Source organism: Gopherus evgoodei, chromosome 11, assembly GCF_007399415.2.
Source record: "Gopherus evgoodei ecotype Sinaloan lineage chromosome 11, rGopEvg1_v1.p, whole genome shotgun sequence".
NCBI lineage: Eukaryota > Metazoa > Chordata > Testudines > Testudinidae > Gopherus > Gopherus evgoodei.
Window position 1 is genome coordinate 47,150,909 of NC_044332.1, and position 24,289 is coordinate 47,175,197.

Genomic DNA, 24,289 nt, shown 5'->3' on the forward strand with positions numbered 1-24,289 from the left:
CCCCTGTATACGAGACTTTTTCCTAACTTAAAACAAAACGATCATAACTATGGTATGGAGGCTATTAACGTTATACTAAACTTGCCTTTTAATTAACAAAGGCCTTCTGTGGTTACATTTCAGTCTTAAAACATGTAGAATATAGTTAAGTTAATTCAAAATAGCCAACTTCTTACCTTAGAATAGCTGTTATATTAGGTTTTTCTGAGAGAGAATTTGGGTGCAGGAGAGGGATCCAGGCTGGGGCAGAGTGTTGGGATGTGGGAGAGGGTGAGGGACCTTGGAGAGAGTTTGGTGCAGGAAGGGATTCTGACCTGAGGCAGGGGGGTTGGGGTGTAGAAGAGGATGCAAGGTGTAGACTCCAGCTGGGAGGCACTTACCACACGCAGCTCCTGGCCAGTGGCACAGTCTCTGCATGCCCCTGGGGAGAGGGAGACAGCATGTTTACGTGTGCTGCCTGCACCCGCAAGTGCCACCCCTGCATCTCCCACTGGCCAGTTCCCAGCTAATGAGCTGCAGGGATGGTGCTGGAGGTGGGGGCAGCACGCCGAGCTGCCTCCCCCTCTCCCCAGGAGCCACAGAGATGTGCCAGCAACTAGTCACTTCCAGGAGCAGCATGGGGCCAGAGCATGCAGGCAGCCTGCCTGAGCTCTGCTGTGCTGATGGACTTTTAGTGGCCCAGAGATTGCAATTGACTGTCAGAAGCTCCAGAATCAACCAGTCAATCGTGATCGATGGGTTGGTGACCACTGAATTGTATATAATATGGATTTATTCTTGCGGGGGCCCTCTTAGTCCGAGGCCCTGGGCAGCAGCCCCTAAAGCCCTTGCATTAATCAGGCCCTGTGCATGAGCATAGCTTTCCACACAGGTAGTCTCACTGGAAAGAATTACTCATTTGTATAAAGTTACATATGTGCACATTTGCAGGATTGGGGCTTAAAATATCCTCAGGAAATCTTATCCCCTATCACCCAAGTTTTAATGTTGGTTTTAAATTTTAAAAATAGCGGTCTCAATTTTGCCTTCAGGTACACCCTGGAATACCTATTCAAATCAATGAGCATGCACAGGTTTATATGAGAGTGGAACTGTGTCCAACATTTTGAAAAGAAATAGACAATGAAATGTACAGGAAAATGAATTCTCACCTTCCAAGTCTTCCTTTTCAAAATGCGTTTTGAGAATGGAACGAGTGCCACCTCTGTCCACAACAGCTTCTTCATCATTTCTCTGCAAAACAGAAATATATATGTAGGAGTCTTTTCTTTTTGTAACCTGCTAGCAAGATTGAAGTGTAAGCATAAATCCTTTTAATTTTCACTTTTACGGTTTTTCCCTCAGACAAAAGGTTTAAAGAATCTCTTTTGTCTTATTAAAATCTATTCTTCATATGGTAGCTTTTACTGTGCAGTTTTTAAAACTGGCTTTGATGTGAAGAAATTAGATCTGTTGTGACACCATGCGAGATGCCAAGTAAACTCTGGTTTCTGGGAAGCAATAAAATCATGAGCCAGTCAAGTTATGCAGACAATGAAGGACGAGGTGACCAGTTGTGCTCTTAGAGAAACAGCTGTATGCATACATTTTTGTCTCTGGAAAAAGAACTTCTGTAAACAAGATGACATTATGAACTATTTGCAAAACAGAAAAATCATAAACATTAGCAGTGTTAGCACTATGGTTAAGTTGGAGAACATTAGTCTCAGTAAAAATGTTGATGTGAAAAAAATTCTAATCCCATGAAAGCAATTAGTCTCAATTATTAGATGAACTGTAATGCTTTCACTTGTCTAGTTTCAGATTTACAAAGGCTTTATAGTTACACTGTAGAGTACACAGTTATAGAGTTATAGAGTACACAGTGTATTCTAATTCTATATATTGCATGCAAACTCCCTTCTATTTATTTATTTTTGGTATACTGAATGCTCTGATTTTATGTTGTAGTTATACCATACATTTTAATAGCGTAAGCAATCAACTCTACATTCTGACTATACATATACTATGATTGTAAATAATTTATGCTCTGATATCACACTGTAAGTGTATTGTATGCTGGAATGGTCTACTTTGGTACTGTGTCCTGCAGTGAAAGCTAATGTTAAAGCTAAAAGGCATGACATGCTGCTAGTTTCAGTTATTTGGGACACAGACTGTAATGAATTAAATATACCCAGTATTCCCTAAAGATATTAACCCCCTGGAAAGTCAGCCATGATGCACAGGTAGTAAACTGAATGTTGGTTTCCCAAGGAGCAGCATATTTGTGCTTAGAAAAACAGTTATCTTCATTTTACAAAGGAAGAGACTGAAAGCAATTATCTGTGAACGGCTACTGGATCAGATGAAGAGAAAAAAGTTAAAGAAACAAAAGCATTAATTAACATATAATGAATATATATTACATGACAAGTGGAAGTGGCTTAGGAAATGATATTAGAATTTAGACTTTCCTGACTTTTATACTTTTATACTTGAAAAGCACATCCTAGTAAAAGCCTGGTGCAGAGGAGTTGCTTAAAATACCAGTGTTTAAAGCTAAAAATGGATAAAAGAGTGAAAGGAACATGAAGAGAAATTGCACCACAAGCCCTTCTCCTTTAAGGAGAAACAGCAAGGGCTAGATCTAGAGCTGAACATTGTGCATTTTGGGATCCAAGATTTTGCTTCAGGTTCCTCTAGGGTTGCCAACCTCCAAGGTTGTCCAGGAGTCTCCAGGAATCATAAGATTATGTCATGTAATGAAAACTCCAGGAATTCATCCAACCAAAGTTGGCAACTCTAGGTTCATCTCGCCTTTACAAATAGCTGTTATCATGCTGTAGCTATTTCATATACAAGGGTCTGGGAACTGCATCAGCACAAGGCTATTAAAAAGAGGTGGTAACAGTACCTTTATTAGATCTTTCTATCAGGTAAGGGTATATAACAAAAATTTTACAAGGAGGTAGGAGCCTTCTGTTGAAATCATTTTGCCTCCTAATACATTAGAGTTAGTTAATCTATTGAATGGACTAGGACATTTTTTTTTACAAGTCATTTGATCATATTAACATTATAGACAAAATTAATCCATTATTGTAGGCAATAAGACACATCAGGGTGTGTGTCACATTGAAATACTGCCATGCTCCTGAGTGAATTGTTCGGTATGAAGCCAAAAAGCCAAGTATTACAGCAATGTAAGAAGTAATGCTCTTCTTGCGTAAGTCATTCTCAATAGTTTCTCATTGTGGTTAGGAAAAGGCTCTATGGAAGCAGCATTATGGAAAAATCCTAATCCATATTACATTGTTTTTATAATTAATTTATTTATAGACAAGTTAAAATAAAGTGAAAAGTTAAAAAATCATTAATATTGATTAAAAATTATAAATTTATGATTTATAAACTTGATGCACACATTATTCTACCTTTGATTTTTTTATTCCCACCTCCACCCCCTGCACACATTTCACTTTCATCTTCAGGCAGTCTTTGTCCAATTGATCTCCTTCCCTTGCAAGAGGGCATCTTCCATTAACATTAGATGGAAAAATAGATTGAGAGTTGTCTGCTGCTCCTGTTTTAGTGGTCAAACCTGAGCAAGTCCAATTAAACAGGAAGCACCATATAGAACCATTCTGTACTCAGTACCGTGGTAACGTCATGGTTCCTGTACTCCCTCTCCTCCCAAGTCAGCTACTAAATCTGCACAATAGGGTCCCGATCTCTATTGGGATCCTTGGACAGCTACAATACAACTAACGAATAATGATAGTGGCAAATACGCTGACCACAGCCTCCCATTGTGATTAAAGATTAGGAAATTAATTTCAATTTTTAATATTTTTATTAATGTTTCAGCAAAACTTTATATAGTGTCATTATTTTTAAATATTCTCATAAATGAGAGGCTCAAACAGGAAGTACAGGCCAAAACCACCATATGAAAGTCATGGAAGGTGGAATGCTTATTCTAGATGATTTAGTGATATTCAGTACATGCAAAATAATTGTATTTATTAAGCACCCCTCTCACCCTCAAGTAAAGTGTTTAAGGAGCGAGACTAACAATTAAAATACAGCAATAATTAAGAACTCAACCATGACTCTATGGAAGTCAATATTAGTCTTTCCAATGACTTCAGTTGGAGCAGAATCAGGCTCTAAGGCTACAGGTATATCAAAGCCTTGAGTTTTATAACATATCATTGTAGCTTTTCTTACTTTTAGCCCATTTTGAAGAGGTTGCACACTCAGCAATTTATATGACTCAGAACTAAGGTGCTGAAATTATCTTGTTATACTGGAGTAGTTTGCAAGTAAATTTATGGACACACTGACCATGCAAGAGTCCTTCGAATTGTCCATTACTGCATTGAGATGCTTGCTGACTTCAGTGAACAATGTGGTCTAGTGCTTAAAGCCTGGGAGTGGGCGCTGGAAAGTCCTGATTTCTAATCCTGGCTCTGTCACTAACTTGCTGTGTGGCTTTGGGAAAGTCACTTAGTCTCTGTGTCTCAGCTTCCCCATCTGTAAAATAGGGATAATAATACTTCCTCATAGTGGTATTCTGAGGCATTATTAATCAATACTTGTACAGCACTTTGAAGCTGGAGAATGCCTAGTATTTTAATTATATCGTGTGTTCATTTTCCATGTGTAAAGATGTCTTGATAGGTAGCAGTAGAGCAATAAAAGCATAACATTTAGGGATATATAAAATGCTTTCTCAAAAAAAGATACATTCTCACAGGTCCTGGAATGGTTCACTGCTGCACAACTACAGACAATATTTTTGTCAGGGTTTTACATTTGGGCCTGACTATCATCTCATTTACATAGGTTGAAAATTAGGAGTAATTCTGTTGAAGTCAATGAAGTAACACTACTGTGAAACTGATATTAGATCAGAATCAGGCTTTTTTGTATTAAAAATTACAATGATATTATTTTATTTTATTTTTTTTTACCATTTACCGGTGCCTTATGCCCTTTATACGATTATCAGGCTGTGATTTTTCCTTAAAAAAAATTATGACAAAATTATTTCCTTAGAAATAATCAAAATTTAAAACCACATAGTACAATAAACAAAACATCCAGGGTAAAACAATAAGAGCAAGATGAGTCCTTTAGGGCTTTGGGTGAAAACCCGGAGCTATTTAGGGTGAAACCCTGATTCTTGACTCCATTGGGAACAGGATTTCACCATTTACATCATCATAAATGAATACCAGTAAGTCCTTTATTCCACACCACTTCCCATTTTCTATATGCCAGATATTTTACAAAAAAACTATTTTTAAATGTTTTCAAGTGTTTTAAAAATCGCACTGGTACTAATTTTTGTCTCCCACTATCTGCAAATACTCAAATGCATGATGATGAGCATAGTGCAGGTACCTAAGGGTACGTCTACACTTCAAGCTGGAAGGGTAATTTCCAGCTCGATGAAATACACCCACACGAGACCTGATTGAACTAGCATGCTGGAAGTATCTAAAATAGCTTTTCCATACACAATTATGTGATAATTGTAAGGCCTAACATCCCAGAACATTCTAATGCTAGAACTCTGGAAAGCTAGGAATCAACTCTTTTCAGCTGTATAAGCCCTAATTTCTAATCATATATATGAGGCAGAGATCAATATCCTTAAACCTGTCATTATTTCAGAACAGTCTCTTGCCCATTCCACACCGCAGACATAATAAAACCACCTCAACGAGCAGTGGTAGCTCTGTCGCCAACATACCACTGTGCACACTACCTCTTATGCCAGCAAAATTTATGTCTGTCAGGGCATTTTTTTCACACCCCTGAGCAACATAAGTTCTGCCAACACAAGTGGTTCTATAGACTAATACAGGTTTGTGTTTTAATAATTGCTGTTGTAATCTGCTCAGAAGTTTTCAATCTTAGTAGTAGTCCCAGTTAAAGATGGGCTAGCAGGCAGAGTCCAGATGAGATGTTTAAAGTTGCATAATAAATGCAACTTACTTTGTTGGAAGCATGGTGATATCACACGCACACGTGTGCACACACTCTCTTCAGATTTTTTCTGGGTGATGGAACTATAGATGTATATACATCAGCATCTTCACAACAGACTACTGACAACATTTCAGTATTTAAAACCTATGTGATAAATATGCATGTTATTTATAAATTCACAAAAAACAAAATAAATACCTGATTTTTTAAAATAAATGTATAAACATTGCCATAAAAACTACCTAAATACTGCATTCAAGTGCCCAGACTCACTCAGATTGCTGCAGTATACAAAACATAGAATCATAGAAATGTAGGGCTAAACAGGACTTCAAGACTAATCCTGCGCTGAGGCAGGACCATCCCTAGATCATCCCTGACAGGTGTTTGTCCAATGTGTTCATAAAAACTTCCAATATTGGGGATTCCACACTTTCCTTGGAAGACTATTCCAGTACTAATTACCCTTATCATTGGAAAGTTTTTCCTAATATCTAACTTAAATCTCCCTTGCTGACGATTAAGCTGATTATTTCTTGTCCTACCTTCATTGGTCATGGAGAACAATCAATCACTACCCTCTTTATAATAGCCTTAACATACTTGAAGACTTATTGGTTACCCCTTCAGTCGTCTTTTCTCAAGACTAAACAGGACAAGTTTCTTTAATCTTTCCTCATCTAAACCTTTTATATTTTTTGCTGCTCTACTCTGGACTCTCTCCAACTTGTCCATATCTTTCTGAAAGTGTGGCACCCAGAACTGGATACAGTACTCCAGCTGAGGCCTCACCAGTGCTGAGTACAGGGGGACAATTATCTCCCACATCTCACATATTACACTCTGGTTAATACAGCCCCAAATGGTATTTCACAACTGCATCACATTGTTGACTCATGTTCAATTTGTGATCCACTATAACGCACAGATCCTGTCTAGGAATATCACCACCTTGCCAGTTATTCCCCCTTTTGTGCATTCAAATTTTTCATTCTAAGTGCAGTACTTCACACTTGTTGATACTGAATTTCATTTTGTTGATTTCATTTTGAACTCTAATCCTGTCTTCCAAAGTGCTTGCAACCCCTCCCCAGCAGGATATCATCTGCAAATTTTATAAACATGCTCTCCACTCCATTATTCAAATCATTAATGAAAATATTGACTAGTACCAGAATCAGGACAGACCTCCGCAGGACCCCACTAGATACATCATCTTACTTTGAGTGAGAACCATTGATAAGTACCCTTTGAGTACAGTCTTTCAAACAATTGTGCACCCACCTTATAGTACTTTCATCTAGACCTCATTTCCCTAGTTTGCTGATGAGTATGTCAGACAATGTAAAGTCAAAAGCCTTGTTAAAAATAAAGAACTATCATGACTACAGCTTCCCTCCTATCCACTAGGCCAGTAATTCTATCAAAAAAGGAAACCATGTTTTAACAGTTAGTATAAATAAGCAATATTTATAAGAAAGTTTAAAGATTGCACTGAAATGCATTTTTCACCCCCCTTAAAGGTTCAATTACACTGGTATGTTGTATTTTGATGTGAATACATTATGAACAAAAATAAAATATAAACTGAATACACAGCTAAAATATGCATTTTATTTGAGAAGCTGGAAATGATCCCTTACCCTGCATTACATCTACCTCTTACCCACAAATTTTCGCTCCTCGCTATTTCACATATCCTTTATGCATATTTCTTTCCCTTCTCCACTCCTTTGATACTCTGCTTTCTCTAAAGCTGGAATTTTTTGTGTGAAAAGCCTAACCCAGAATTATTTGGGAAAATAGCAAATGTTATAGAAATCTACTGAGGTTTGCAGATGTTCAGATCATATGTATTCCTGTTAATTACACCCTTAATACATTCTGGATACAGACCATGTGAGGGTTAGAAGAGTACTATTTAAACATCTTCTCTGAATGTAAAATATATTTCAATGCAGAAACCTTCATTCCCTTAAACCCAGTTCTCGTCTGTAGGGCGTTTCATTTGAAATCATGCACACAGCACGACTGCTGACACATAACTAAAATAATTATGGAATTAATAAGACTTCACTGCATAAGCCATGTATTGATTATTAGATGTCCTATACAAGTCTTAAATGCCATCTGGAGCTCAGGAAAGCCTGTCATTGCAGAACATTAAATTATGTTTTCCTACAAAACACAACCATAGAAACAGTAAGATTTAATCTTTTTAGGTACTAAATATCTGCATGATTATAATTAAACATATGTCTGTGACTAATGAATATATTTTAGTTTATATGTTATTTCATGAACCCATGAATTTAGATACATAGACCATAAATCCTATGCTGTACCTTCTTGCATTTTTATAATAAGATTCTAACCTTTGTATCCAAAAAGCCTGCTTAAAATTGATCATATTAATTGTTTACCCTAAACTTGACTGCTTTCACAGTTTGGAGGTATCTTACTGTTATATTATCTAGATATTCTCTGGTTGTATCTGGTTTCATGAGGCATTTCTGTTTCAAAATCACTTCTGTGAACTTCAGCTTGATATTTACAAAAAATAGCAGAATTAAAGAAATAGAAAAGCGTGCTGTTTGAACTCAAGAGCTACTAAAATCATATGTGAAACGTATCCTTTACAAAACTGTATTAAGTACCTAAAAAAAACTGTTCGTTGTACCTGCATTTTACACTGTTGCAGTAAAGAAATCACTGGTGGCTGCCTTGCTCAGCTCTGTCCTTCGAAGTGTCCTTGAGCTGACACAGTCACACCAAATTAATTTGATGCACCCAGTGTGTGTCTACACTTTAGATGCTACAATTCTTTTCTCTTTCCTGAGACAAGAAAAGAATATAATTGTGTGTATTATCATCATTTTGAATTGCTTATATTATATATCATTATATAGCTGCAGCTGTGGAAAGTGCCGTCAATTTTATCTTTCAGATCCAAAAGAACTGCTTTTCCATTCCACTAGCTGCATCAAATATTACATAGTCTTTTCTTATTCATCTATCAACAACGAGCAATCAAAACACATTTAAAATGCAATTAAGTCTATATTCTCCAAAGTATTATTTTAAAACCATCCTTTTCATTTTATTGCATCTGCGGTAGTTTTCTGCAGTAATCGCTAATGGCTGATGTATAGCATATATTTCTTTTGGCCAGCCCCATACTGCATACTACAGGATGTGCAGCAAAGTAGAAAGCAATTAGTTTTCATTCCAGATTTATATCTTCCCCAGGGCTGCATGTCATATGCATGAGGACAGCTTTTGCCCTCTCTCTCTCTCTTTGCAGCAAGAGCTAAGATAATTCTTAGTATGTATCAGTAAAGATATACCATCTTCCACAACAGTATTAAAATCTGCACTAATCAACATTAGCTCTGGAGGATTGATGCGCCAGTGAATTTAGATTGAGCACATGTTTAATATAGTAAGCATACAATCTCATTTCACATGTAAAAATGGATAATCACTGTAGTCATTAAATCTAAGCACAAACTGTTGTTATAAATTTGATGAAACTAAAAGGAATCAAACCAAGAAAATGCAGACTAGATTGGTGCAATGCAGTCTTAGAGGCAAATAAATACTGATTTATAAAGTATTATTCCTGTATTTAGTTATAGTGTAAAGTTCAGAGCTGCTTGCATCCAAATACGCATGCTAGATGCTGTCTGAGTTGAGGCATAATAAATGTATAATCATTGAACTAGCCAGCTATAGATCAATTTTATCTCATGCTAGCATATAAATGCATTAAATCTAACAGTGCTGTTCTTGCCTAAAGTATTCATTTGAGGAAGTTAATTTTGTAAACAATACATTCATTTAATTATGCAAAGCAAATGTATTATTTTAACATACAAGTTCTTCATATCCTATTTTCTCTTGCACAAAGGGATAATTTAAAGAAAATGAAACAGAAAAGTTAAGAACACGAGATGTAATAAACAAACAATTTCATTTATAATGTTGCAGCCCTTAGGAGCTCTAGTCATGGACTAGAAGCCCATTGTGCTCGAGGCTGTACAAGCACAAACCAAAAGAACAGTTCCTGCCCAAAAGAGTTTACAATGTTGTTGGGCTGATGGACTAGGGAATAATATAAAGAACATAAGACTTAAGGTTGTTTCCAATATTTGTTTTGAGTATTAATTTTAATTGTCCTTCCATTTTTAACAGGTTTTTAATGCCTCATCGACCATTTCTGGGCTGAATTAAAAAAAAAGGAGACTTGGGGTATAATATTCAAAAAGACTTAGGAGCCTAAGTTTCATTTTAAAAAGTGACTTGGGCACTTTAAAGTCCAACTGAAAGTTTTGTTACAGAGCAGTTAAGTTCATCACAATGCTTCCCTTTCCCCACCAGAGTATCACGCCAGTCTTTTCTGGATTCAGGTTTTGCAAGCTGCTCTTCATCCAATTTCTAGTTCCAGGTAGGCCCTTGAATAGCTGGTAGATGGTGCTGCTTGTCTCTATTGTGAAGGTCATCAGCATAATGCTGACATTTTACCCCACACTGCTTCATGTTTCTCTCTCCTGGAGTCTCTCAGATGTTGACAATGGTGAAATTGAGAACATGTCCCTATAGGACACCACAGGTCAGCATTCTTGAGATGGACACATCATAACCCTCTGGTTGGAGTCAGAGAGGAATGACTGAAATCATCTCAATGTGATCTCATTAGCACCCAGCACATCTCTGAGACGGGACAACAGGATTCCATGATCAGCCATGCCAACTGCTGCATAGAAGGCCAACAGTATGAATGTGGATGTAAGAATTTTATCCAGGGCCAAGGAGAATCCACAATCGGTAGCACTAGTGTCCTGTCTGTCCCGTGTCTTGGCCTGCAGTCTCTCTGGGAGAGGTCCACAATACTGTCAATATCTAGGTTGAGTTGGAGACTACCCTTGGTGAGTCTCTCAATTAGTTTGGTCAGGAATGGAAAGTTAGTTATTGGACAGCGGGTGGAAAAGTAAATTGTGTTGATTGATAGTTTCTTAATTACTGGCCAGATTATGTGGTGATTTAGGTTGGACAGATGTCCTGCCCTTTAAGGAGGTGTTCACAATCTCAGCTGGTAAAGGTTGCAGATGTTCTCAACTCTCTTTCACTAGCCAAAAGGAACGTGAGGCAAAATGACAGAAGGTAGCTCAGTCTTCATGCAGTACTTGCTATCATGAGAGTGGCAAATGCAAAAAGGCAAAATGTGATGTTATCAAACCTGTGTCTGACAGGAGGTCCCTGCCATCCTGAGAAGCAGTAAAAGATATAGGCAATTTTCTCTGTAGGCTCATAGCTCTGCACAGCAGAAAGTTCTGGGCTCTTCAGTTGTGTAGAGGCTTCCTGAGTTAGCAAGGTGATTCATGGTCTGTAATAATTCAGCAGGCCCTAATTTAATAGCTATGATGATGATGAAGAGGTAGAATGTCTTTGTTCTTCTGTGTCCAGGTCATAGGCTCACAAATATTCTTTATGTTGTAACTTGTCTGAATCTACTCATATTTCTACCACCAAAGCTCAAATTCTCTCTCTTACTTCTTTTGTCCTATCTTGATAGAGAACCAAGAAGCAAGTACTTCATTGTTAGTGGCAATGCTATAGCTATTGACTGGCAATAATCCCCACTCCCTTTTACAGTAGAAGGCTGCTCACTCCTCCAATGGCTGCAACTGCAGGAATATCACCCAGGAGAAAGGCACTTGTTCAGATAGGCAGCTCCCAAACAGTTTAGCAGTTTATATAGCAGAACCAACACCTTGAATTCCACTCAAAGTGATCAGATTATAGACCATCAGCACAACCTGCTGCCTACTAAAACACCACTCAATAAACAGGCAACATATAGTGTATTAACAAGCTTTTAGTATGCTCTGAAAGTGACATAATTCTGAGGTGATAAAGACATTGATAACCATAGCAAGCCCTGCATGCAGAATAAAAGGTTGCACACTTCTCACCAGATACACATGGAAAAGTGTTGTTGGCCATAGTTACTGTCTGAGCATTCACGAACTACCTCGAATTTAACAATTCCCCCAAATTGCAAACCTGCATAACAAACAGTGGATGCTCTCCCTCAGTTGAGGTGCTTATATAATCTTCACCGATTCTTGTGTATTTTTCCCCAGTCTACCAATACTTCAATTCTGTCAGGTTTTGATGTCAGCAAACAAGCTTTCATAGAAGTCCCAATCTCATTCACACAGTGAGTGAGTTATTCCGAGGTAGAGACAAAGCTGAGTTTCATCATCATAACTAAGAGATCTTAGTCAGTTTTTCCTCATTATCCTAGTAGGGGTTGAACCCTCCTATTAAGAACTGTATATGTGTTAACAATGCTTCCTGATCACTGATCTAAAAATATGTCAGCATGGACATTTTATGTTCATCCATTGCCAGGAGAAATTATTGACTAATGACACCAGTGCATTTCTGTACCATACTCAAGGATAAAACCAGATTGCCGATGGTCAATGAAATCAGAGGGTTTCAGATGTGCCAGAGTTGCCTATGACAACAGCCTCTAGCATCATTCCCAAGGAATAAAGGTTGAACAACACTCAATAATTGACAAAGACCAGCACAGAAGCCTCGCATTAACTTCCTTGCAAAGGAGTTGGCACCATGTCCTTCCAAGGAAGGCACTGACAAAGTTGACCAAAAAGTAGCCCAGAGTTTTCTTGCTAGCCTTTTTCACTGGCAGGAAGGAGATGGATCTAACTGCAGGTATGTAGTTCGGAATGCCCCAGAATCACTAGCATTTCAGTTAATGCTAAGTCATCTGTTAGAGTTTCAGCTGATATCATGCGTCTCCAAAAGACATTTGGAAATGTTGGTCCATATTTCATTCATAAAGTAACAGCAAGAAACTCTCAAATCTAACTGAGCAGAAGTAGCTGGAAAAAAACAGGCAATCCACTGCCCAGAATGGTTCTTTGCAGCTGCTTTGATGGAGATGAAGAGGCCTTTTTTGGCCTCGTACATAGTCACAGCATAAAAACTCTTCATGTCACATTCAGACTTATCATGAGACTTTATCACTGGCATGCTAACCACCTCCCCTTTCACTTCTTCTGTCTCAGATGGTGTGACGTAAGAGGGCAAAGCCAGAGAAGACATTTAGGAGGCACTCTATTGACAGAATGGGACAAATATCATAAAGTTCTTCTAAGCCGTTGCTATTGCTACTTTCTGAACATTGTCAGGCAAGCTCAGAGATTCTATTAACTTATAAGGGGTCACCATTAAAAAGGATCCCAAGAAGAAAGGTATGCCCTGAAACCAAATCTTTTTTTCTGCTGGATAAAATGGTTACTTACTTTTTTGTTTCCAATAGCTCAAAATACTGAATCTATCTTAGAGCTGTCATACTAAATATTTTTATCTACATGCTGAAGATGGCATTGCTGATACTGGTAGAGAAAGGTTAAATAACCTTTAATGTAATTTAGCATTTGCACCAGTGAACAGGAAGAACAGCAGGATTTTGCAGAGAGGATTTAAAATAACTAGCACAAAGGAATGAAGAGGTATAAAAACAAACAAAAGAAAGAGCAGAAAAGAAATAAATGAAATAGTGAAATAGATAATACAGTCCTTTGAGAAATAACAGAGCAAATACCCACAAATTTCAGTTATAAATCTCAAAATTAATTTGAAGTGGCTTCTACATCTTTTCTTAAATGCATAATTTCCACCAAAGCAAGGGAACCTGACATACTGTATATACAGAGAAAGAATTTTTACATCAAAGACTTAACCAAAACATATTGGCAAAGTGATCAAAATAGAGACTAAATAGTGAGAGATTTAAACAGTTTAGAGAGATTAGCAAGCACAAGTCTATGATACACTGTTTCAGGATTTCGAATAGGATTATCACAGAATAAAAGGTAAACATGAATCCACTGAGAACAGGATGTGTGCTACAAATGTTAGGCTGGTCAGGCTTCCTAGCTCTAAGAGAACTGTTACTTTGGAAGGATTGTTTATCTAATGGAACTCAGGGAGTTTAAAACCCATCACTTTCCTGATCCTACCAGTCTGGACTAAGCATGATCTTTGCTAGTGAGAACAAACTGGGGTCAGAAAACATAGTGATGAGAAGTTAATAACATGTTCTAATTTGAAATTACAGAACAGAATCTTTCAAGGAGTAAGAGCAGCAAATATAACCATATAAGATAGGGAGAAAAAATCTGTCCTCTCATTTTTGGGTTAGATAGATAGATATAGATATGATTTATCAGTGCTTTTGAATAAAAGTAATTCTATTTGGGGAAAAGAGGTTATTTCCATTGCAGATTCTCCGATAATGTCACTAAATTAATGCACAAGTAGCTAGCAGACATCCAGATCTCCATCAAAACCTTGGAAGACATGATCCAACATTTTTTAGTTTCTTTGTTCCTATTATGTTTCTCTTTTTACCTAAGGGTTTGATACTACTGCCCATCATCTGGCATCTTTCACATAAAATCAACAGCAATAGCATTTTGGAGGGTTTATTTTGTTAATTTATTTTTATTGTTGTTGTGGGAAGGGGCTGTTAGATTGACTTGTTTCAGAAGTTTGGGGGATGTTTGCTTTGGTTGGTTAAGGTTTTTGTTGGTTTGTCAATGGTTTGTCAATGTTTATGAGTATTATTCTTATGGTGTAAAGGCCTTTCAGAAGAGGAAAATTATGCAGCGTTTCTTATATGCTGCTTGTTATTTGACTGATTGTTTATTAGAAGTGGACTAAACTGCAAAGTTCAGATCCAGATCTCATGTGTTAGTGGCCCATTGTGAAGACAGTGGGCTAGTCTCACTGTACTATGTTATTACTTTCAGTAGTGAAACATTTACTTATAAAAATGTTAAAGTTTAGAAAGAACACCCACTCAGTATCAGATAGTTGCTCTTTACATCCAGTTCACCTTTCTTAAATCATAAGGGTTAGTTTAATGGAAAAATGCTTTTTTAAGGAAACAGAAAAAAATATTAGATTTTAAGAAATTTATTTATTCATTCATTATAGCGGTGCCTAGTACAATGGGTCACAAAGTAAATAACAATAATAATCACCTCTAGTATGTCTGGTCTTCCATGTGTCTATCTTTAAGAATAGAAATTCTGCTGGCCAGGAACTGTTTTTTCGTGTTTTGGGTTTTTTGGCGGAGAGTATTATTATTATTATTATTTAAAATTTACACCGCAGTATCACCGTCAGGTCACTGTGCTAGGCACCAAACAAACATCTAATAAATGACAGTTATTACACCTGAAGAGCTTACAGTCGAAAAGACAAGATAGAACAGGTGGATGATACAAATCGGTGGGCTGAGCTGGTGCGGAGTGGAGTGGAGAAAACCTGATGGGGAAAAAAAAATTGTAAATAATAATAGGATGTGTCTGCCAGCCAGCAAAAGTAACCACAGCTCTCCATCTGCCTAGCCATTATCAGGCTATACTTTACTTTATGTATTACAGAAGAGTTGTTCTGAGGAGGAAATTGAAAGAGGAGAAGGAGATAGCTTCAAGGACTTTGACTAGGACCTTTCCCCACTTGTATAGGGCAGCATGGGATAAAGCATACAAGACCTTGTTGGATAAACAAAGAATCAGGCAATCAAGGCTGGCATCATTGTTGGATTGTGGTAAGACAGTTTGGATAGGGCTAAATTGTGGAGGACTTTTAAAGTAAGAACAAGAAGTTTGCATCTGATGCTATGGAAGTAGAGCCAGTGGAGGGACTAAAGGAAGGGGGTAATGTAGTTACGTGTAACAAGCCAAGAAGATGAATTTAACAGCAGCATTTTTAAAAGATTTGCATGCTTGGACGAGCATTTTGGCAGAGAGGGGAGAGAGGAAAGGTCAGATTTTGAAGATGATGTGAAGGAAGCAGCAGCAAACTTTAGATATGGCCTGGATCTGTGGATCAAAAGTGGCTTCATCTTTGATTTAGCTCAAGATTAAGGACGTGAGTGACAGAGAGGAGTGTTTTGGTTTCAGCCTATTAGAGAAAGGGAATGCGTGATCATAGACAGCTCAGCTTTGGTCATGTTAACTTTCAGTTAATAGCTATACATCCAGGATGTAAGGAGGAAGGGCTGAGATTTTAGTGTAGCTGGAGGAAGATTGTTCCAGAGTAAAGAGGTAATTTGTGATTCATCAACATAAAGATAATAGTCAAATCCATGTTTGTGGATGACTTACCTGGACAGGGTATAGAGGGAAGCGAGAAAGGGAATGAGGATGTAGCCCTGTGAGACACCCCACTGAAAGAGAGAGAGAGAGGGAGCTGGAATACCCACCCAAATGAGACCCTGAATGAGCAATATGGAAGATAGGAAGAGAACCTGCAAAGGACAATGTCAAAAAAAGCCCAAGGGCGACAGGATTATGAGAAGACTAATATGGTTGATAGTGTCAAATGGAGCCAATAGGTCAAGGAGCATGAAGGTGGAGAATTAGCCTGAAAATTTGGCTAGGAAGAGGTCATTTGGAACCTTGGTGAGAGCATTTTCAAGGGAGAAGGCAGAAGCCAGAGAGGAGGAGGGACTTCAGAGGGGGAGGGGCATCAGAATTCGAACTGCTGACCAGAGCAGTCAGGATGGACATTGTGGGACACCTTCTGGAGGCCATTTACAGTGACATAGCCAAGCACAGTAACTACACTGACACTTTGTCGATATAACTTTGCCACAAAAAGCTCTATGGCTCTCTTCAAGGTGATTTTATCTTGTCGGCAAAGCAGGAGACTTTTGTTTGCAGAAGGAGCATTGCAGTGCACAGAGGTGCTGGAACAATTTGTATAGTGGGGATACTGAGAGTCATTGAAGTACACTGTAAACACTGCATATAATGGAAACCACTTCAAGACAGGTGTAGTTTCTTTCCATGGCACACAGCAGGCCAGGCAACCCTGATTCCTGTTCAGATTGGGAGTTCATGATATACTGCATGACCATCTGTGATGTGTTCATAACCGTGACCATAACAGTAGAGAGCAATGCAGGATCACACAGTATCTGGGGGGCACTGAAAAATGCCACAAAATGCAGTTGAAAGCCCATGGAATGATGGGATGGAAAAAACTGCATCATGGGATGCTGAGCCCACACCCATGATACATTGTGATCCACTCCACCTTCCCACAACTCCCAGCTGCAGGCAGTGGTGAGTACCACAGTGGGATAGCTACCTACGGAGCACTGTTGATGCTAGAGATCCCACTGTGGACACACTCCACTGACAGAGGAGTGTTGAATCAACACGCACAAGCAATATAATTATACTGCTTTTTGATTGTCACCGTAACATGCATCAACAAAACTGTGTAGCATAGACAAGGCCTGAGTGGGGAATCTAGGATCTAAAGTTGGGCCAGGTCTACACTAGAGAATTTTGGGATATAGTAGGTTAGGGGTGTGATTTTTGTGACATTTCTATATCAGCAAAAGTCCTAGTCTAGATGCAGTTATATCAGCATTAAAATGTTTTTGCTGGTATAATTTATTCCATTATGATATAAGCTATACCAGCAAAAGCACTTTTTTTGCTGGTGTAAGTTGCAAGCCCTTCCAGTGTAGATGCTAGTATTGCTATACTGATAAAGCTGTGCTGGCAAACCTTTCCTGTATAGACCTGGCCTTAGAGTGGAAAAATTGTGTTCCATTCTGCAAGGTACTCATCTCAAGTCTGCGCAGTGTTTACAGTTATTTTGGCCTGCAAAGAGTATTATGTACCAATTGCTTCATTCTTCTGCTACTGTGTAGTATGCAAGCGAGACTAGCATATTCCTCTTTAAGTGTTTTGCTGTGTCCTTGGGTATGGGGAAGAGTCTGTTTGACTAGCTTATTTTGTTATTTTAAGCCCACTAACTCTCTTGCCCTTGCAAACCTTACATGCTATGCTGCTTCTGTATAACAGCTTAAACTCTCTTTTTTGGCTTGTTTTAAAGCACAACATTGAAAACAATAGCTCTAAGTATAGTTTTGGGATAGGTCAGCTGATGGATTTTGAACCAAAGTTATATGGGGCAGCATGACAGAGCTTTTTGGTTCCCAACTGAGGCTATATTATAGGGCTCCACATGGAGGGGTCAAAGATTTTCTCTAACAAAATGAAAGCTTTAGGATTTAACTTCACTTGAGAGAAAAGATGCCAGCTGAGTACATCCCTTCTCCATCACATTGGTAATCAGAGATGTTATTAGAGTCACTAACGTGCACACATAGGAGTCAGAGGCACAGACATTTAGCAGTACCATAGTGCAGCAGATAAATTTAAGAGGCGAGACATGACTCTTATGGAGAACAAATCACAATGTGCACATGCCTGGGGTGGGGTATTTTGTTTCTAGGGTTGGCAAGGTAGCATTCCAATATAGATTAGATAGGTCTTGGGTTCGTGGCTAAATCAAGGTAGCTGTTCACATCTGGATTCAAGGGTACTAAAATCTCCCAGGTGTTCTTGTACGAGTTTGCCTCTGAATGGTGGTAGTCTCAAGAAATCAGTAATATCATGAGACTTTTTCCATCTTAAGTGGAAAATCAGAAAATAGGCCAGTCTGGTTTGGATCCAACCAGGATCAGAACAGTAGGGACAGGTTCAGATGCAGCGATCTGACCCTCAGGTTATGTCTGACTACCACTTATGTCAGTATGACTTATGTTGCACAGGGGTGTGAATAAGCCACCCTTCTGAGCAGCATAAGTTACACCAACCTAAGCATTGGTGTGGACAGTACTGTGTCAATGGGAGAGCTTCTCCCGCCAACATAGCTACCACTGCTCATGGAAGGTGGGTTGATTAAAATCAACAGGACAGCTCTCTCCCATCGGTGTACAGCAGCTACACTAGAGAGCTTACAGCAGCACCACTGTAAGCTCTCTAGTGTAGCCATAGCCTCAGTGTTACCTGAAAAGATTCAGAGTTGCGATTCTTATTTAACTTCCTCCCTTTTAGCTTCACATAACCCAAGACTAGCCCTGCAGCTACAGCATGTGTGCATTTTGCCTATGAGAAGTGGGTTTCCCCTGCATTGAATTCATGTAACTTGAGCACCCATGTGGCCAAGATAGAGTCTGCTCTGCAAGCACCTCCACCCAAAAAGAGATGTGCACAGGAACGCAGCAGGTAAACTCCCTTCCACCCCAGAGGCACCTGTTCCAACCCCCATGGAGTAAACACACACACACCTGAACATTACAATCAATATAGGAAAGGGATATATTTATTTCCAGAAGAATGGATGGAGAAAAACAACAGGGGAAAAGAGAGAGGGAGTGGTAAAATAGGTTGACTTCCAACACGCGGACCCACAGGCCCAGTGGTACCACAATATGAAAGGTAAACCCCGAGAATGCCTCTAGACTCAGAGCTCAGGAATCCTGAGCAGAGTTCAAGTCCGGCATGGAGTCTTGGGTGCTCCTGGTCATCTTCAGCACCAATAAATTTACTGCAACAAACCCCTCTGGTGCCCAATTCTGTGACTCTCTGCAAACCCACAAAGAGCAACAACCTCCCCATGTAGCTGGCTACAACCACCCCCTTGATTCCCAATGCTAGGTCACTCTGGGCAACAATGATACTGGGTCTGGCTCTGGTTTGTCCTTAGGTGATTCCTCCTTGGCACACTGCTCCTTCTAGCTCCTGTCCTGGGGCATCCCTAGCCGACAGCTCTGTCCCTCCAAGGCTTTGGGCAGGGTCTCAGCTGCTTCACTATGTTAATGCCTGCTTGCTGCAGCCCTTCTGTCTGGAGCTACAGACTCATAGACTCACAGACTCTAGGACTGAAAGGGACCTTGAGAGGTCATCGAGTCCAGTCCCCTGCCCTCATGGCAAGACAAAATACTGTCTAGACCATCCCTGATAGACATTTACCTAACCTACTCTTAAATATCTCCAGAGATGGAGATTCCACAACCTCCCTAGGCAATTTATTCCAGTGTTTAACTACCCTGACAGTTAGGAACTTTTTCCTAATGTCCAACCTAAATCTCCCTTGCTGCAGTTTAAGCCCATTGCTCCTTGTTCTATCATTAGAGGCTAAGGTGAACAAGTTTTCTCCCTCCTCCTGATGACAACCTTTTAGATACCTGAAAACTGCTATCATGTCCCCTCTCAGTCTTCTCTTTTCCAAAATAAATAAACCCAATTCTTTCAGCCTTCCTTCATAGGTCATGTTCTCAAGACCTTTAATCATTCTTGTTGCTCTTCTCTGGACCCTCTCCAATTTCTCCACATCTTTCTTGAAATGCGGTGCCCAGAACTGGACACAATACTCCAGTTGAGGCCTAACCAGCGCAGAGTAGAGCGGAAGAATGACTTCTCGTGTCTTGTTTACAACACACCTGTTAATGCATCCCAGAATCACGTTTGCTTTTTTTGCAACAGTATCACACTGTTGACTCATATTTAGCTTGTGGTCCACTATGACCCCTAGATCTCTTTCTGCCATACTCCTTCCTAGACAGTCTCTTCCCATTCTGTATGTGTGAAACTGATTGTTCCTTCCTAAGTGGAGCACTTTGCATTTGTCTTTATTGAACTTCATCCGGTTTACCACAGACCATTTCTGCAATTTGTCTAGATCATTTTGAATTTTGACCCTCCCCTCCAAAGCAGTTGCAATCCCTCCCAGTTTGATATCGTCTGCAAACTTAATAAGCGTACTTTCTATGCCAATATCTAAGTCGTTGATGAAGATATTGAACAGAGCCGGTCCCAAAACAGACTCCTGTGGAACCCCACTTGTTATACCTTTCCAGCAGGATTTGGAGCCATTAATAACTACTCTCTGAGTACGGTTATCCAGCCAGTTATGCACCCACCTTATAGTAGCCCCATCTAAACTGTATTTGCCTAGTTTATCAATAAGGATAGCATGCGAGACCGTATCAAATGCCTTACTAAAGTCTAGGTATACCACAACTACCACTTCTCCCTTATCCACAAGACTCGTTATCCTATCAAAGAAAGCTATCAGATTGGTTTGACACGATTTGTTCTTTACAAATCCATGCTGGCTATTCCCTATCACCTTACCACCTTCCAAGTGTTTGCAAATGATTTCTTTAATTACTTGCTCCATTATCTTCCCTGGCACAGAAGTTAAACTAACTGGTCTGTAGTTTCCTGGGTTGTTTTTATTTCCCTTTTTATAGATGGGCACTATATTTGCCCTTTTCCAGTCTTCTGGAATCTCTCCCGTCTCCCATGACTTTCCAAAGATAATAGCTAGAGGCTCAGATACCTCCTCTATTAACTCCTTGAGTATTCTAGGATGCATTTCATCAGGCCCTAGTGACTTGCAGGCATCTAACTTTTCTAAGTGATTTTTAACTTGCTCTTTTTTTATTTTATCTTCTAAACTTACCCCCTTCCCATAAGCATTCACTGTTAGACATACCTTCAGACTTCTCAGTGAAAACCGAAACAAAGAACTCATTAAGCATCTCTGCCATTTCCAAGTTTCCCGTTACTGTTTCTCCCTCCTCACTGAGCAGTGGACCTACCCTGTCCTTGGTCTTCCTCTTGCTTCTAATGTATTGATAAAAAGTCTTCTTGTTTCCCTTTATTCCCATAGCTAGTTTGAGCTCATTTTGTGCCTTTGCCTTTCTAATCTTGCCCCTGCATTCCTGTGTTATTTGCCTATATTCATCCTTTGTAATCTGACCTACTTTCCATTTTTATATGGCTCCTTTTAATTTTGTAGGTCATGCAAGATCTTGTGGTTAAGCCAAGGTGGTCTTTTGCCACATTTTCTATCTTTCCTACCCAGCAGAATAGCTTGCTTTTGGGCCCTTAATAGTGTCCCTTTGAAAAACTGCCAACTCTCCTCAGTTGTTATTCCCCTCAGTCTTGATTCCCATGGGACCTTACCTGTCAGCTCTCTGCGCTTACCAAAATCTGCCTTCCTGAAATCCATTGTCTCTATTTTGCTGTACTCCGTTCTACCCTTCCTTAGAACTGCAAACTCTATGATTTCATGATCAGTTTCACCCAAGCTTCCTTCTACTTTCAAATTCTCAAGGAGTTCCTCCCTATTTGTTAAAATCAAGTCTAGAACAGCTTCCCCCCAGTAGCTTTTTCAACCTTCTGAAATAAAAAGTTGTCTGCAATGCAGTCCAGGAACTTATTGGATAGTCTGTGCCCCGCGGTGTTATTTTCCCAACATATATCTGGATAGTTGAAGTCCCCCATCATCACCAAATCTTGGGCTTTGGATGATTTTGTTAGTTGTTTAAAAAAAGCCTCATCCACCTGGTTAGGTGGCCTGTAGTAGATTCCTAGCACGACATCACCCTTGTTTTTTACCCCTTTTATCCTAACCCAGAGACTCTCAACACTTCTGTCTCCTATGTCCATCTCCACCTCAGTCCAAGTGTGTACATTTTGAATATATAAGGCAACACCTCCTACCTTTTCCCCCCGTCTATCCTTCCTGAGCAAACTATACCCATCCACACCAACATTCCAATCATGTGTATTATCCCACCAAGTTTCAGTGATGCCAACAATGTCATAGTTGTATTTATTTATTAGCACTTCCAGTTCTTCCTGCTTATTACTCATACTTCTCGCATTTGTATATAGGCATCTAAGATACTGGTTTGATCTTGCCTCCCAGTTTTGCCCTAACCCTCCTTTCTCTCTGCCATTATAGCCCATGTTCCCTCTTGCTTCCGACCCATCTCCCAGATCTTCATGTTCCCCACTTACCTGCGGGCTTTGCTCACCTGTCCCCGTCGAACCTAGTTTAAAGCCCTCCTCACTAGGTTAGCCAGTCTGTGTGCAAATAGGGTCTTTCCCCTCTTTGAAAGTGAACGCCATCTCTGCCTAGCAGTCCTTCCTCGAATAGCATCCCGTGGTCGAGGAAGCCAAAGCCCTCCTGACGACACCATCTTCACAGCCAGGCATTCACCTCCATGACGCATCTGTCTCTGCCCGGGCCCCTCCCTTTGACAGGAAGAATCGAAGAGAATACCACTGCGCTCCAAACTCCTTCACCCGTACTCCCAGAGCCCTGTAGTCACTCTTGATCTGCTCAGCGTCACACCTCGACACGCACGCCCTGTTGCTCCACCTCTCACCACACCCCTCGAACAACCAGGACTACTACTTTATGGAACCATCAGCACTTGCCTCAGGAAGAGGTTTTAAAGGAGCCATGCTCTCTAAACCCCAGGGGGGTTACACTAATAAAACTGAATGAAAAATGAAGGGCCTTCCATGTTAAGAATCGTAAATACAGACCTACTATTCAGGTTAAATACACACAAGTAAGACAAGCCACAAAGAAAATCATTTGGCAAGATCAGTAGGAAAATAAGCAAGAACTACTGCTCTTGGGGAAAACAAACATACATATATATATATATATATATATATATATGCACACACACATACACGCCCCAGTAAGGGATCTCCAAAAAGAAGAGATCAAATTTGCCCTATCTTATACTCTGCAATCTCACTGAAGTCAATGAGGTTCCAAAGGATGGAAACAGCCAAGGATTTGGCACGACATATGCTTTAAAGTTGCTGCTAACCAAAAGGTGAGGGGAAAACCCTAAGTTAAAAATTACATATAATGAGTCTCTACAGGGAATACAAGAATGGGCACAACTCAAACCTGAGCAAACTCAGAAAATAACTATAAGTAGGAACAGGAAACCAGTTCAGTGAAAATTTTAAAAAACAGTTTGAACCTTTGCCCATCCTTCAAACAGAAGTCACCCCAAACCTTTTATAAGGGTTGAAAAAGTGTGTCTAAAGACTCTCTCAGAATTGCCTCTTCCAACATGACCTCTAAGAACCTGCCCTCTCCAATGGTCCAACACAAACAGTTCCTAATTGAAGTGGCATGGTTTCCTTAGGGGACGAAAGAGGAGAGAAAGAAAATGAAGGAGCATCTCCTCTCCTCCCTTCAGCAATTGGTCTCACTTTCATAAGGCCAGCAAGTGGCTTGCTCCCTCACCCCTGCAGTCTCAGGATTCACTCTAAATAGGCAGGGAAATAGCCATCTACCCCACCTGAATCCATTCAGCTTTCCCCAACTAGGCTAGAAGCAAGTGCTATATTTCTATGAAAACTAAGAACTCTCCCCCCCCACTCCCAATAGTATAAAGATCCCATTTCTAGCCCTGTCCACAATTACCCCACCAGATACTGTTATTCATTTGGCAGTTTTACAGTCCATGATTACGCTCTATCTTATTAATTCCTCATCCATTATTTTTAAGTGACCTGGGAAAGCAAATTCAGTACAGAAGAATTCAAAAACAGGAGAGCTTTGA

General features: G+C 39.6%; 1 protein-coding gene across 4 annotated transcripts in view; it reads right to left on the bottom strand.

Moving 5' to 3' along the window:
* SLC4A10 (solute carrier family 4 member 10) overlaps positions 1-24,289 on the bottom strand; it is a 247,848-nt gene that overhangs the window by 145,707 nt on the left and 77,852 nt on the right. For all 4 annotated transcript variants that reach the window (XM_030580419.1, XM_030580417.1, XM_030580416.1 and 1 more), the window contains exon 2: positions 1,152-1,233. In XM_030580419.1, coding sequence (XP_030436279.1) covers positions 1,152-1,233 — 82 coding nt within the window. The remainder of the gene's footprint in view (positions 1-1,151; positions 1,234-24,289) is intronic.